Consider the following 15069-nt stretch of genomic DNA (forward strand, 5'->3'; position numbering starts at 1 on the left):
GCTAAATTATAGAAAGCTATCTATATGACAACATGCAGTTGCTCCAAAATATACAAAATCAACAGTGCAAATCACTGTGGTGACCTAGGCCTTGGCTGTCTGTGCTCTAAACTGCATATCGAACAGTTTTTATCGGAGACTGTAAGCCAAATTTTAGAACATTTGAGAAAACCATGTCATGCCACAGTCTCATGCTAACTGGTTGATTAATGGACCAATAATGTGAAACTATGGTGGTTTGCTCGTGGTGGCTGATCAATTATCTACTGGTTGAGAATTTGAATCCCTGCTACACACACACACATGCACACACACACAATGGGCTTCTTTCAGTTTCTATCTTCAAAATCCACTCACAAGGTTATAATAAAAGACACTTGCCCAAGGCAGCCATGCAGTGGAACTGATCCTGAACCTGAAACTATGTGGTTGGGAAGCAAACTTCATACACCTCACACCCATGCCTGTGCCTCACAGACACACCTACTTTTGCATGTATATAGCTGTGTATATGTGAGTAAATACATGTGTGTGTGTGTATATGTGTGTGTGTGTGTGTGTATTATCTTTATTCTGTCTTTTACTTGTTTTTGTCATAACACTGTATCCATAGAGGGATGCCACCTTCAATAATTTTAGTCAAATGAATCAAGGTAGCCTTACAATTGTTTCAGGGATATAAAAGATATCCCATCATCAGAGACGATATGAGAGAGTTAAATAGAAGGAAATAGTAGAGTTCAATATAAGAAGTTATTTCAGAAATGGAAGGACACAGGAAGTTTAAAGGAAAATATGAGAATAAAAATATATTTTGGATGTTGAAGTTGCTTCTTATATTGAACTCTACTATTTCCTTCTAGTAAATGTCTTTTTATAAATGTTCTTAAAAGTTCACACTGCCTTGGCTTTGTTGTCTTATTTTATTTAACACACACACAAACACACACACATGCACACACACGCACACACAAACACACAACAGGCTTCTTTTAGTTTCTGAGTACCAAATCACTTACAAGGCTTTGGTCTACCTGAGACTATAATAGAAGAGATTTGTCCAAGGTGCCAAGCAGTGGAACTGAACCCAGAACCATGTGGTTAGGAAGCAAACTTCTTAATATGCAGCCATGCCTGCACCTATACACACACATACACACACACACACACACACACACACACCACACACACACACACACACACACACACACACAGAAGAATATTATATCAGTGCTTTTGTGTCTGCACATGCACATGTATATATGTGTGCATAAATATATGAAGAAGTTTATACATCCAATCCATCATTTCAGCACTCCCTTCCACACCTCATGTCACAAGCTGCTATACATTTCTGCCCACCCAGTCTCTCACAATTTTGTCTTTAATGTTCCTACCACTCCTTACAGAGTTTTATTTCTTGAGATACTTTACAGCTTGCCCACTCCTTACAAGTCTCATGTCTTTACTAGCTACCCCCATCATCCATATTTATAGTTTTCAGTATTTAGACATGTATTTTATAACAGTTTTCATTGTATGATCAGAAGCAGTGAACTGAAAGGAAAGAACTACAGTTGGTTCCAATTAATTACATAGTCTTAGTGATTGAAATTCTAGAGTATGCAATTAATTCCGTTCACACAGCAGACAATAAATTATGATATTTTTTATATGTTTATCAGTTGTAACATATTGTGACTAGCTTACATATTCCTGGGGAAGGCACTGAACTGCCTCCAATGATAAGGCTTCAACTTAGAAATTCAGGTATTTTGGGGAGTATTGAGTTAACTCATAGTCACCACTACTTTTAAGTTCTCTCTAGCCCAGGATGGCAGGACCTATTAAGAGACCCACTAATCAATCAAATAGCAGAAGATGGTCCTCTGGCTAAAGAAACAGGACTCAGTGGAGGGTTCGTCATTAGAAATGTGTCACACAAATGGGCTAGTGTGACATTCCTTGATATCATAAGAATTAGTCCTCCAGTCTAGAGGTTAAATAGGTTCTGCACTTTAGTTGTAAGCTTAGGAGAGCAAGAGAATAGTGAGTAAACTGTAAATAAACCAGTAAAAGCCAAGAGGAAATCTCTGCTAAATCTTGCCTGAGAAAAATTGTGGATCTTCAGACACTGGCCTGAAGGTTCATAATTGCTAACACCTATAGACATGATGTGTGTGTATGTATATATATATATATATATATATAAATACACACACACACACATATGGGTTATATTATGGAATACTTTTGTTACTTACAATATACTTTATGTACACATAAGACTTATGGTCCACCCAGTCCATATTTTTTTTTCTTTCTTAGACAAATATTTAACTTATTCTTTTATGATACTTCTCAATTCCCTTCTATAATATTACCCAAGTTTAGCTCATATATATGTATAATATGAGAGGTTTTGGTATCCAGAAATGGCAGGTAAAGCTATGTAAGTGCCGCAGTTAGTAGGCTATGTAAGTGCTATGGAAGGGCCGCAGTTTGATAATAGCATCAGCGAGGAGTCTAACTCGGGTTGTGTGTACATGCCACTGTAACATCCAACATATATTTTTATTTTTAGTAGGGTGCTAAGAGCACCATCCGAGCGTGATCGTTGCCAGAGCGGCTAACTGGCTTCCGTGATGGTGGCATGTAGGAGGCACCATTCGAGCGGGATCATTACTAGCATCACCTTACTGGCACCTGTGCCATTGGCATGTGTAAAAAAAATTCAAGAGAGGTCGTTGCCAGTACCGGCTGACTGGCCCTCGTGCCGGTGGCACGTAAAAGCACTCACTACACTCTCGGAGTGGTTGGCATTAGGAAGGGCATCCAGCTGTAGAAACTCTGCCAGATCAAGACTGGAGCCTGGTGCAGCTTTCTGGTTCACCAACCCACAGTCAAACCATCCAACCCATGCTAGAATGGAAAGCCGACGTTAAACGACGATGATGAATTCTCTTTATACTTTCTAAATCTCTCCCTTTCCACAATAACTTCTTATATTGAATTCTACTATTTCCTTCTATTTAACTCTCTCCTATCATCTCTGATGATGAGATATCCTTTATACTTTTGAAACAGCTGTAAGATTACCTTTCTCTTTATAAATGTCCTAGAAATTTCACACTGCCTTGGCTTTCTTGTCTCATTTCATTTAACATACATACATACATACATACATACATACATACAGACAGACAGACAGACAGATAGATAGAGAGATAGATATATATATACAAGGTGTCCCAGAAAGATTTAGCCATGTTAAAATCTCTTTCTAATGAATATTGGTTCAGGTAATATTATCAACATTTTATATAAAGATTTGTATATGTCTTTTGTTCATGTGTCTATTGTTTTATTCATCTATAACAGGTTTGTAAACAAACATGGCATCAAAAGCAAAACATGACTAGATTGTCACTTTGAAAACAGCTGGAGTGAGAAACAAGCACATAACAAAACAGCTGAGTGTATGCTGTAAAACAGCATTTAATGCCTGGAAACAGTAACAGAGTCCACTACTACTTCTAGCAAGCCAATTCCTGGTAGGAAATTATTAATTTGTACCAAGCAAACAGTTGAAGCTGTGAAGAAGTGAACGAGCTGAAATCCCTGCAGGAGTGCAAGAAAAACTGCAAAAGCTCTTGATATTTCAAAATTGTCAATGCACAGGATTTTTAAAGAGGATTTAAAGCTAACTGCATGCAAGAAATAATCCTGGCAGTTAATTTCAGCAGCTTCCAAGAAGAAATGGCTCGACAGGAGTAAAATCATGTTAGTTGAGATGAAACACATTGCTAACAAAGCGTTGATCTGGTCCAATGAGAAGATCTTCACTGTGGAGGCAGTTACCAACAGGCAGAATGACAGGCTTTATGCACATAATGCAGGAAACTTACCCAAAGGTAGCAGGAGTCATTTACACTGTCAGAAGCCAGCTTCACTCATGGTGTGGGTTGCAGTTGCATCTGATGAGTCCAAGTCTCCTTTGATCTTCATCAATGCTTGTATCAAGGTCAACAGTGAAGTTCATGTGGAAATGTCGGCTGAGAAAGTGTTAGCCTGGGTTACAGAAACCTTTGGTGACTGTTACATCTTCACTCAAGACAGGGCTCAGGCACACACATCCAATTTGACACAGAGGTGGTGCAAAGAGTATTTCAGTGGATTTTGGAACAAGACCTCCTTCAAGTCCAGACCAATCCCATGGACTTTGTTATCTGATCCCTCTTAGAGAGTAATGTTTCTGCTCACTCCTATCTAAATGTGTCAGATCTGAAGAAAGCCCTTCTGCCTTCATGAGACAAGCTAGATGAATAGGTGATGTGGTGCTCATGCAACTCGGTGACCACTCATTTGCAGGCTATGATCAAAGCAAAAGGTGGTCATTTTGAAATGTAATTACTGCAATGGACTGACAATTAACATTAGAACGTGTGTGCCAAATTTCATTATCATACCTAAAGTTTATTTTGAATAATTAAGAAATACCAATGGGTAAATCTTTCTGGGACAACCTGTATACATCACAATAATGATTTTTTACTACATAATTTGAATTATTCAATGATAATAACTAAGGTTATGTAGAGTAAGAAAATTTTATTTAAGTTAATCACAAGCTAATATAATTAATAATATCAATAACAAAATAATGTCCATTTCCCATTTGATTTAAAACTGTTTCTTTATAAGTTTTAGGCTACAGTGGCTATTTAATTACTGATAATGTTACTGCACAATTAAAAATAAGATAAATTACACCAGGATCTGAGCTTTGATAGTAAGAATAATATACTTCACTTTTTAGACATTAATTGATTGTAAACAAGAATTACTGACTATTACAATTTTAATTCATGGAAACAGAAGCTTCCAGAACCATTTTCATCATATCAACTTCAATATACATGAAATATTATGCTACATTTCATTGATTTTTTTTTTTGTTAAAAACAATCATATGTAATTAACTGAAATTGATATAATTTGCATATGTAATCAACCAATCAACTGATCAATTTTACATAGATTTGAATCAAAATAGTTTGGTGTTTTGAAAAGTTATGCAATTAAAACTAAATTATATAATTATATGATCTGCAATTAAGTAGAATTAATTTTAATAGATTTTACTACGGTATTTTTTTAGAATTCAAAATCTATATCAACACGGGATGCTATAAAAATATTTCAGAATTATTTGTTTCACAAGTATAATTCTCTAAAACAATATATAAATAAAATAGAAATATTAATTACCCACCTCACCCTGCAGCCAGAAAAATAAAATGATGAGGTAAAAAAGAGAAAAAAATTTTCTATTTATGAAAATAATGTTTATTTTAATAAACATACCAGCAGGAAATTCCATAACTTTTAAAAAATCTAAAGAGAAATTAGTTTTGAAATGAATTAAAGTCAGAACACATGACATAATAGTGGGAGGAGCCTCACTTTGCTCAACAAATCATTTCTTTCAGCTTTGCTTTGTAGGCTGTGCTTTTTCTATGAAATAGTTAAAAAAGTAGTGCCCCCCATCCCGCAAATAGACATACACACATTCACATAAATATTCTGAATCTCTTTTTCAAAACAATAAAATCATAATGCCACTTAAAATTGTTTTCTTTCTCATTCTTTTTTACACTCATGTCATTAATAACTTGTCAACACTATAATTTCATATTTCTTAAAATTTTTTTTCTTGTAACACTCCAAAAGGGTGCTTTATATTCATTAATTTCTTTCCAAGAATGATTATTTTTAGAAGATAATAACAAAATAATGGCATTCAAACAAAATACATTTTTAAAATTTGTACAACTAATCTTATTTCTAAAAATGAAGTACTTATCTCCATCAAAAAGTTAACTATAATTATTTATAAACATAAACAATCAGCTTCAGAAGCACAAAGTAGTTGGAATGTTTCATTGTACTGATAACTAGAAATATATGCAAGAAAGCAAGAAAAGTTCTACATGCAGTTAAAGAAGACAACTTTAAACATCAATTCCATATTGTTATTTAGAGTATTATATTTTTGCATGAACGTTAAAATTCAGTCACTTTTCATTGAAGGTAAATTCAAAACTTATCCAGCATTCTATACAAAACTATTGACACTGAACTATATAATGTACTGACATTTAATTGTCTAATCAGATGCAGGTATGGTTAGGCACAGACATGGCTGTATGGCTAAGAAATTTCTGGAACCAGATGGCTTCAGTTTCAGTCCCACTGCTTGGTACTTTGGGCAAGTATCTTCTACTACAGCCAAAGCCTTATCAGAGGATATAGTACATGGAAACTGAAAAAAGTCTCTTACATGTGTGTGTTTGCATGTATTTGTGTCTCCCTCTCTTGACATCACATGATAATTGTAAGCAAGTATCATCATTACACAATTCATTTCCAATATTTTATGAAAAGATGTCCAGCTATAGGAAAATATTACCTTGCTTGGATACAGAAGTTGGTGACAGGAAAGGCGTCCAGTCATAAAAAAAAGTTTACTTCAACACATTCCATTGGACCCATGAGATTGTGAGAATGTGGACATTAAAATGATAATGACAAGTTTTCCAACATATTTTTATAATCTAGAAATTTAGATAATTGTCATTGTCATTTTCCATCCAATTTTCCACACTTGTATGGGTTGTACAGGTCTTCTTCAAATATCTTTCCTTTGTCATAATATTAGTCAGGTTCATCATCCTGAGATCATCTTTCTCTGCTTTTACCTATGTTTTCCTTTTCTGTGGTTCCTACCACTTTGACCACTTGGCTAGCCAATTGTAATCCTCCATATATATCACATGTCTATAAAAGTGCAGGCTTGTTTCTTGCTCACTACATCTGATTCTTTTTATACTAGATTTTTTTTCCTCGGTTTATTTGTATTCCATTATTTATGCATGCTGACAGATATCCTGAGGAACATGCTCATCTTGTTCCATGTTAGCCTTCATTAATCCTTTGCATTTAGTGCCCATGTTTTGGTACCACGTAACATTACACTTCATAAATAAGCATCCTACAATCAGTCTATACTTCACTCAGAGAAAGAACTTCCATTGTCTCAAAAATATTTTTATAGCTTATTTCTTTTTACTCTGGCTATGGTTTTGGAGCACTCATCTCCACTGATAATTAGGCCAGATAGGTAAGAGAAGCTACTGGCTACTTCTATTGGGCTTTCTGATCATCTGAAAGAATTTATACCAACAGTGCTCTTACTGCTAACTATACCTGTGCACTAACCATATATGAAGTCTTTCTTTGCTATTCCACTACACTTCTTATGTATCCATAGTTTACATTGGGTACACAATTCCAACCTAATTGTTTGTCAAATATTTTGTGGAAAAATGTGCTACAAACATGAAGCAATTATTAATAGTTATATAATTTATATACATGGAAACCAGTTTTTTAGTATATATTTGCAATTTGTTTTCTGTCAATTTCACAAAAGCTTGCTATGTTTTTCAGTGGTTTCTCTTGGATAGCTTTAGAAATTGATTTTATTACATAATGGAATACACATCACATATCTCATTGATGCCACCACTATACACCAGTATTATTGACCATATTGGAAAATGAAACACTGTTATCATTCGACACTACTCAGCTACAAAAGAGCCTGGTTCTTCATCTGTCTTTTCCTTTGCTATTATAATAATCTTTACTCCACTCAAGCTGAATCCATATACAACCTACCTAAACTCATTGCTCTCACCTCTCTTCTCTTCATCTTCCCCAGTGTCTCACTCCTTGGGCACTACGCTAAACTCTTCGTTCAATCCTCCTCACACTTTTATCCCCTGGCAAAAACCTCTTCGAGTGAAAAGAATTTATATTTTTATGCATCTAAAACATGAAAGAAAATAGTTTTTATAATGCAACAACTCCTCAAAGGTTACCAGACTGCCTATTTTTTGGCCAGCCATAAAATCAAAACCATCTTAAAATTATTAATGAAAATTTATACTATGTCTGACAGTGCTTTTTATCTAGAACATCAAAATAGAATTAAAAGGGAAAAGACAAACAGGTTGTTTGGATCTCACACCAAGAAGGTGCAATTATATCTCTACTAAATCAAAATATAAATAGATCAATATTGAAGAAAATGTTGCTCATTATCAATGTTCTATTTTCAAATCAGTCTTTCTAGAGTTTCTGTTTTTTACATTCTGAAAAAAAATTTTGTTTTGCTTTTGCAATTAAAAGGAAGAAAGAGAATTGATGTCAGATTTTTAGAGATGGCTTTAAAAAAATAGGACAAAAATTATTTCAATTGACAAAGAACTACAAGGAGCAAACAATGTTTTTTTTTTTTATCATATAATTATTAATTAATCACAGCTATTCAAAGAAAAGAGAGCTGTCAAGAATATCAACATAATAGAGGAAAAGAAATTCAGTTGGCTTGAACAAATATATTTTTTCTCCGTTTTCTGTCTTCCAAAATAAGTTTATACAGCAGTCTCAGCAATAATATAATTAAGTTTAAAGTCTTTCATATTTCCTTATTATGTTCATTTCAACTTCTAATCTTTTTTCTTTTTTTTTTTTTTGGTAATTTTTATACTTTTCCCCATTGAAAGTGAGAGAATGATAAAAGATATGAAAAGAATTTAAAACATATACTAGATAACAGATTCAAAAGTCTTTTTCCTTTTGTCACCCCCCTCTCACACACACACACACTAATAGCCTGTTGGAATTATGGAAGAGTAAGATAAAATTTTGGAAAACATACTTAGAATTACCATATTGTTTAACAATTTAAAAAAATTACATCTGAAAAACTATGAATCTGAACAAAATGTGATAATAATTTGCCTTACAAGTGATAATTCAATATCTATATTTTTTAATAAGCTGCTAACAAAGTAATCATTACTTCAGATTTGTTTCAGAATAACCTTGTCAACCAAGTCCATATAAGCAGCAATAAATTAAGAGTTGCAATTAACAAGAATAAAATTTTAAATATTTCTCACATATGGGATTTATAAATGTATTTTCAAGTCAATGAGATAACCTTGACATAAATCTGAATTTTCTCAAATGTGAGAGTTAAATCACCTTTAATAACTACTACAGAGTCATTGTCTTTGTCATTATTATCTTCATAATTTATTCAGTTTCTATGGTCTGAGTTCTTATTTGAAGTCAGTGCCCTCCTAATCAGGTTGGAGAACCACATTTTGCTCATACATTTAATTTTTACTAGAATTTTGCAGCTAGATGTCCTTCCCAACAGTAACTACTTTACAGAGTGGTTACTATCAGGAAGGTTATGGCAATCTAGAGAGGTTGTCATGCTCTTGACAAAAATAGATAGTCTTCTCAACCTGTTGCTCTCTTCACTCAATTAGTTTACAGGGTGTACTGGGTGCATTTCATTAAAGCACCAACACTTGTGTGGTTGCTTTATGCCTTGTAAGACAAGAATATCCTCATTGCTTTATGATGTTTCTTTTCTCTCAAGGCAATGTGACTGAGAAGGAAAATAGCAGATGGAACGGAAACAGAAGAAAGCCAGAATATGTGAGTGAAGGAAACAAGTGTGTGATGATAGAGACACAGAAATTGAAGTGAGGATGTAGGAAAGGAGGAGAGAAGGAAGATTGAGAAAAAAGTAATAATTATGTGTATTGGATATAGAATGATGGCAGAGTACTGAGTACACGTAAGTCCCATATCATCTCTCATTAGACAACGACATGGAACAGTTAGAGGAGGAAGAGTGAGTATCAAAGAGATGAGAGGGTTGAACAGGTCCAATGTTATCCCTTTAAAGAGAGCATAGTACAATGAAGAGAAGGTGAGTGAATAGAAGGTAAGTGATAGTGAGATGAGAGGGTATCACAAGGTGAGGCACGCAGCAGATGTAGACTCAATAGGAACATTGGCATCTCCTTCCCGAGATCTGTCTTTACCATTTCATTTCATGTCTTCTTGGTACTCACTAATTCATATGTTCCATCCAATTTGTGTACTATATTTCTTTATACCACTGTCTTCTTCCATATACATCATATGCCCATACCAGTAGTCTTTTTTCCTGTATGTTACATCTGATTCTTCTTATATAAAACTTGTCTCTCAACTCATTTGTCAGACATATACACTAACATTACACATCCAGTAAAGCTTTTGCAAATCCTTTGCATTCAGTGCCCATGTCTCACAATCATGCAGCATTTCAGTTTATTCACAGGCATCATATAATTTCCTTTATATTCTGAGAGAGACCTTTTGTTACCAGTAGAGGTAATAGCTCCTAGAAATTCTTGCAGCCCCTTCTTATTCTGGCTACTATGCTCATTGCTAATTAGGTCACCTAATAAAAGCTATCAATTACTTTTAGAAAACCATTAAAGCATGTGAAAAATCTGTTTTGCATATGCTTCTAGTACTTAATGCTCCGGACGATCTACTACATATGAAGTCTGTCTTCCTGTTAGCCTACTTCTGATTCCAGCACACTAATTGTCTGTCTTTGTTTACATTGGGTACACTGACTGGAATTTCTACTTGCTACTTTTCTACATAATGAGCAAGGTCCTTTTCCTGACAGCAGCAGAGTTCTGACTTCTTTCCCACTTGGTAATATTTTACTTTTTGCTAAGTTTATTTGGGGGCATCTTGATTTTAGGTTTTGCTTACATGTCTGGAATTTCTACTCTAATTCTGCTACAGATGCAGCCATAACAACTAGGTCACCTGCATATAGATGTTCCCATGCACAGCCTTTATAATGGTCTAAAGAACTGTGACTTGGTGAAAACCTACCTGCTAACTAAATTCATTACTGTACTCATTGTTAACTATTTCCTTTTTGTCTGCACTTATGTACATGACCAGCATGGACCTCATAAATCATTCACCAGATTACAAAGAGTGGTACTCTACCAAAGGCCTTTTCTGCATTGAGAAATGCAAAGTACAGTGGTACTTTCCTTGCAGTTGTTTCATTAGGAAAAAAGCATCAATAGTAAAAGGTTGAACTGCAACTCAACTAGACTAATTCTCTTCCAAATCAGTTGTGCAATAAGCTTTTCAGTACATTCATAACCTGCTCCACCAAACTGATGGCTCTGTAACTTCTGTCCAGTGCAACTTCTTTGCACTTGTAGCAGTTGACAATGATACTGCATCATCTTTAAAGTATTTTATATATTTTCACACCTAAATCTTACAACTATATACTGATAATAAAGATGAGATTGTCTTAATAAGAATTATACTAAATAATGAACTTTAATATGAAACTACAATTTGATTTTCATAAAACTTCATAATCACATTTCTGACCTATGAGTTATGTATAGGGGCTCAATCACTTATAAAGTTAACTTAGACAACATTTTAATATCAGCATCAACACCAGCACCATCAAAGATGCCTTTCAGTAGATTGTGCTATTTTTGTTGTTTTTTAAAATTATATTCCAGTACAGATTGACTGATAAAGAAAGTGATATATTCTGTCATTAACGAATACCATAAAGATAGATAGCAAAGACATTATCACCATAGGAGGGAATTTTAATGGTAGAATGAGGGATCAATAAAGGCTTAAGCACATAAGAAAAATTGACAAAAAATTTTATCTTTAAAAAAATCAGCTGCACACTGAGTTAAATACAAATTTAGGTTGGATTGTGCCAAACCACATTATTCTATAGTGAATGATCAGAAAATGATAAACAATCTAAAATGTGTTTTAATTGAAAACTGAAACCTGGTATTAAAAAAGAAAACCTGTAGAGAAAAGATAAAGTAGTTTCTTAGAAAGTTGATGTTAGTTGGAGAAGGGGAAGACTAAACTGTTTTAAAGGTGTTGGAGAGAATGACCAAGAAGAAAAACTGAAGTGTCTTCTACTCAGATTTCTATCAGAGACTCAATAATCTAGAGAACTTTCTTGTGTCACATTTGATTTATACACTGTCCACAAGCAAATTTCTAAAAAAGCTATCATCATCATCACCATACTTATCATAAGCTGAAACAATTACGATTTCCTTTCTCTTATCCATCATCCTGTCCATTAAAATAATTCCTTTCCAACTTATTTAAACTCAGTGTAACAGATTCCCATGACACATCCAAAGATAAATATTCTTTCTCTACACACCTCTCTTACAACATTAAGATTATGCAAATACTGAATTTACTTTTTATCAGTAAAGGCAACAGGTCCCTCATCATATTTTAATCACAAGCAAAACTTGTGTTACTCTATAATTAATTATATACAAAGATTTAATTAAATCCAGGTTATCTAATCTATAAACTGACCTGTGGCTTCCTTGTCTGGAATTTTCTAAATTGTTTGTGGGAAATTTAATTACTGTCAACCAAATATGGCTACTTCTCTTTTCACTGAAGAGATTCTATGACTGACTAAAACTTTAATCTTGCCAGACTTGACTGATAAATTTCTGAATGTAATCCCTTCTTTTTGGTTTTAAATATCTCTTGCATAATTATTGGATTGATTCCCATGAACTTCAAGAGTTATTACATAAGGGTTCTAAAGGTTTCCAACTAATTGGATAAAAATATGCTTGATACACTCCAATGTGGATATGGAATATTTTATTTTTGAAAACCTACACAACAACATTAGTTATTGTTGTCATCATCATAATCATCATCATTATTTCATACCTACATTCCATGCTAGCATGGGTTGGACAATCTGATATGATCTAATAAGTTTGGGTACTACATCTTGCTCCAGTGTCAAAGTTTTGGCATGGTTTCTATGGCTGGATGCCCTTCCTAATACCAATTACTTTACAAAATGTACTGTGTATTTGATTGTGTGCAGTACCAACATCAGTGAAGTCCAAGGTAATTTGTAAAAGTAAAGAGCCCCTCAGCTGAATGGAAGTAGAGGCTTTCTCAAAGTTGACAAATGCCAAGTTGAATGCTAATTAGAAGCTTACTTTTAACTAAATATTTCTCCAGCATTACCTCACCAAGAAGAGGTCATCAGCAGTATTTTTTCCTAGTACAAAATCAAACTGTATCTCATCTAGATTCTCTTCCTAATTATTTGAGTCATATTTAATGCTCTAACAATTCTGCCAACTGACTACCTCCTTCGACAAACCATTTTAATTTTAAAGGAAGACATTTGATTTCTGTAATAATAAATGACTTATACAAGACCAGACATGTACAATATGAGACATTCCAAAATAAAATTATGTACAACAAAGACTGTTTCTAGTTCAATAAGAAAGCCTTTTTCATGGAAGTCCCATGATAAACACACCAGATAATATTGTCAGAACTGTAAGAAGAGCATCCACACACAATCATATCCAAAGCTACCATGCAAAACAAAAAATTCAAAATAATGCTTAAAAATAAGATTTACATAGATGGATTTAAAGGGTTACATTGTATTAAATTGTTTTAAAATTGCGAAATTATTTTTTGACAGTAATTATATCAATATTGCTTATTTATCAAAAAATTAAAATACTTTCAACTTACCTTTAACATTTTCAAAGCCAAGCACAATGTCTTTCATGTCACCATTTTTATCAGGAACTATAATTTTTGATATAATAGCTCCAAAAGTCAATATTTCAACTTCAGCAGATCTAGAAGCATTCTTCAATGTTATTCTAAAATGGAAATAAAAGTAAAATAAAACTATTTTAACTATTTTGTTTTGAATTTCATAAAAGGATAGATAAAACATAATTATGATTTGAAAAGTCCCTGGCAATAATCCCTGAAGTTATGTTAGGATAATATATAGCATTCATCTTTAGAAAACAACAAAAAGTTATATACAAGAGTTAATAGGCTATAAGGGATTTAAGATGGCACTGATAAACAAATATCCCAGACAGAAAGACAGTTGACCTGATATTTGTAATTTTGCGGTAATGGAAAAGAAAGCAAACTTAAATACTTTCCATAGGATATTCTGCACTATAGACACTACTAATTAAAAAAAATTTAAAGTGGAGAGAATAGTTCAATATAATTGGAAGAAATTATAAATTATAAATGATTCAAATCAGCTAGATTATCTAACTTCAAAATTTGGAGGTCAAAACTAAGTAGTAAACTTGGAGACAGTCTTGTAAAATGTTGCCATATGTTAAGAAAAAGTGTATGTTTATAAACAGTCTAGGAAAAAGGATATGTTTATAAACAGAGTAAAAAAGTATACATTTTTAAACAGTGTAGAAAATGTGAATATAAAGTATACCACATTCTGAATCTTTATCAGATGTACAATTGCTCTGTTTTTAATGTAATTCTGATGATATAGACAAAAGCAAAGATTCAGTCTTTCACTGAAAAAAAATTTGTAGTGCAGGCATGGCTGTGGTAAGAAGTTTGCTTCCCAATCACATGGTTGTGGGTTCAATTCCACTGTATGGCATCTTGGCAAAGTGTCTTCCACTATAACCCTGGGTTGATCAAAGCTTTGTCAGTGGATTTGGTAGATGGATAGGTAGAAAGTGAAAGAAGCTCATTATGTGTGTGTGTGTGCACATGCATGTTTGTGTCTCTTTGCCTTGACATGTGATAGCTGTATATAATAAATGTCAGCCATTTCCAATATTTTGCACTGTGATATAAAAAGTGTCAGTCATTTCCAATATTTTGCAAGAACTGTTTGGTCATGAGGAAATATAATACCTTGCTTAGAAATATGTGAGGATTCATGACAGGAAGGGCATCCCCTTGCAGAAAATCTGCCTCAATAAATTTCACTGGGCCCATGCAAGCATGGAAAAGTAGGCATTAAAAATACATTGATGGTGGAGTGTAACACAGCCATATTTTCTCTGGTGATCCAGTCATGAGATGAAACTGTGAAACACTTATAAAAAACCTCTCCAGGTGAACCAAAAAAAAAATGGTTTCAAAGTCATTATTGTCAGTGCTTTTTTAAAATTTTTTTTTTTACCTCAAATAAGAATTGTGAGTTTCCTGAGAGCTGTAGGCTTCATCAGTGACATATGAGTTGCACTGAAGTAAACAGAAGTAACA

At 33.6% G+C, this 15069-nt stretch overlaps 1 protein-coding gene across 1 annotated transcript in view; it reads right to left on the reverse strand.

The window, feature by feature from the left end:
• LOC115212933 (galactose mutarotase) overlaps positions 1 to 15069 on the reverse strand; it is a 136280-nt gene that overhangs the window by 56088 nt on the left and 65123 nt on the right. The window contains exon 2 of the mRNA XM_029781772.2: positions 13549 to 13682. Within this exon, the coding sequence (XP_029637632.1) occupies positions 13549 to 13682 (134 nt within the window). The remainder of the gene's footprint in view (positions 1 to 13548; positions 13683 to 15069) is intronic.

This window comes from Octopus sinensis, linkage group LG6 (genome assembly GCF_006345805.1).
Source record: "Octopus sinensis linkage group LG6, ASM634580v1, whole genome shotgun sequence".
NCBI classification, from domain to species: Eukaryota; Metazoa; Mollusca; class Cephalopoda; order Octopoda; family Octopodidae; genus Octopus; species Octopus sinensis.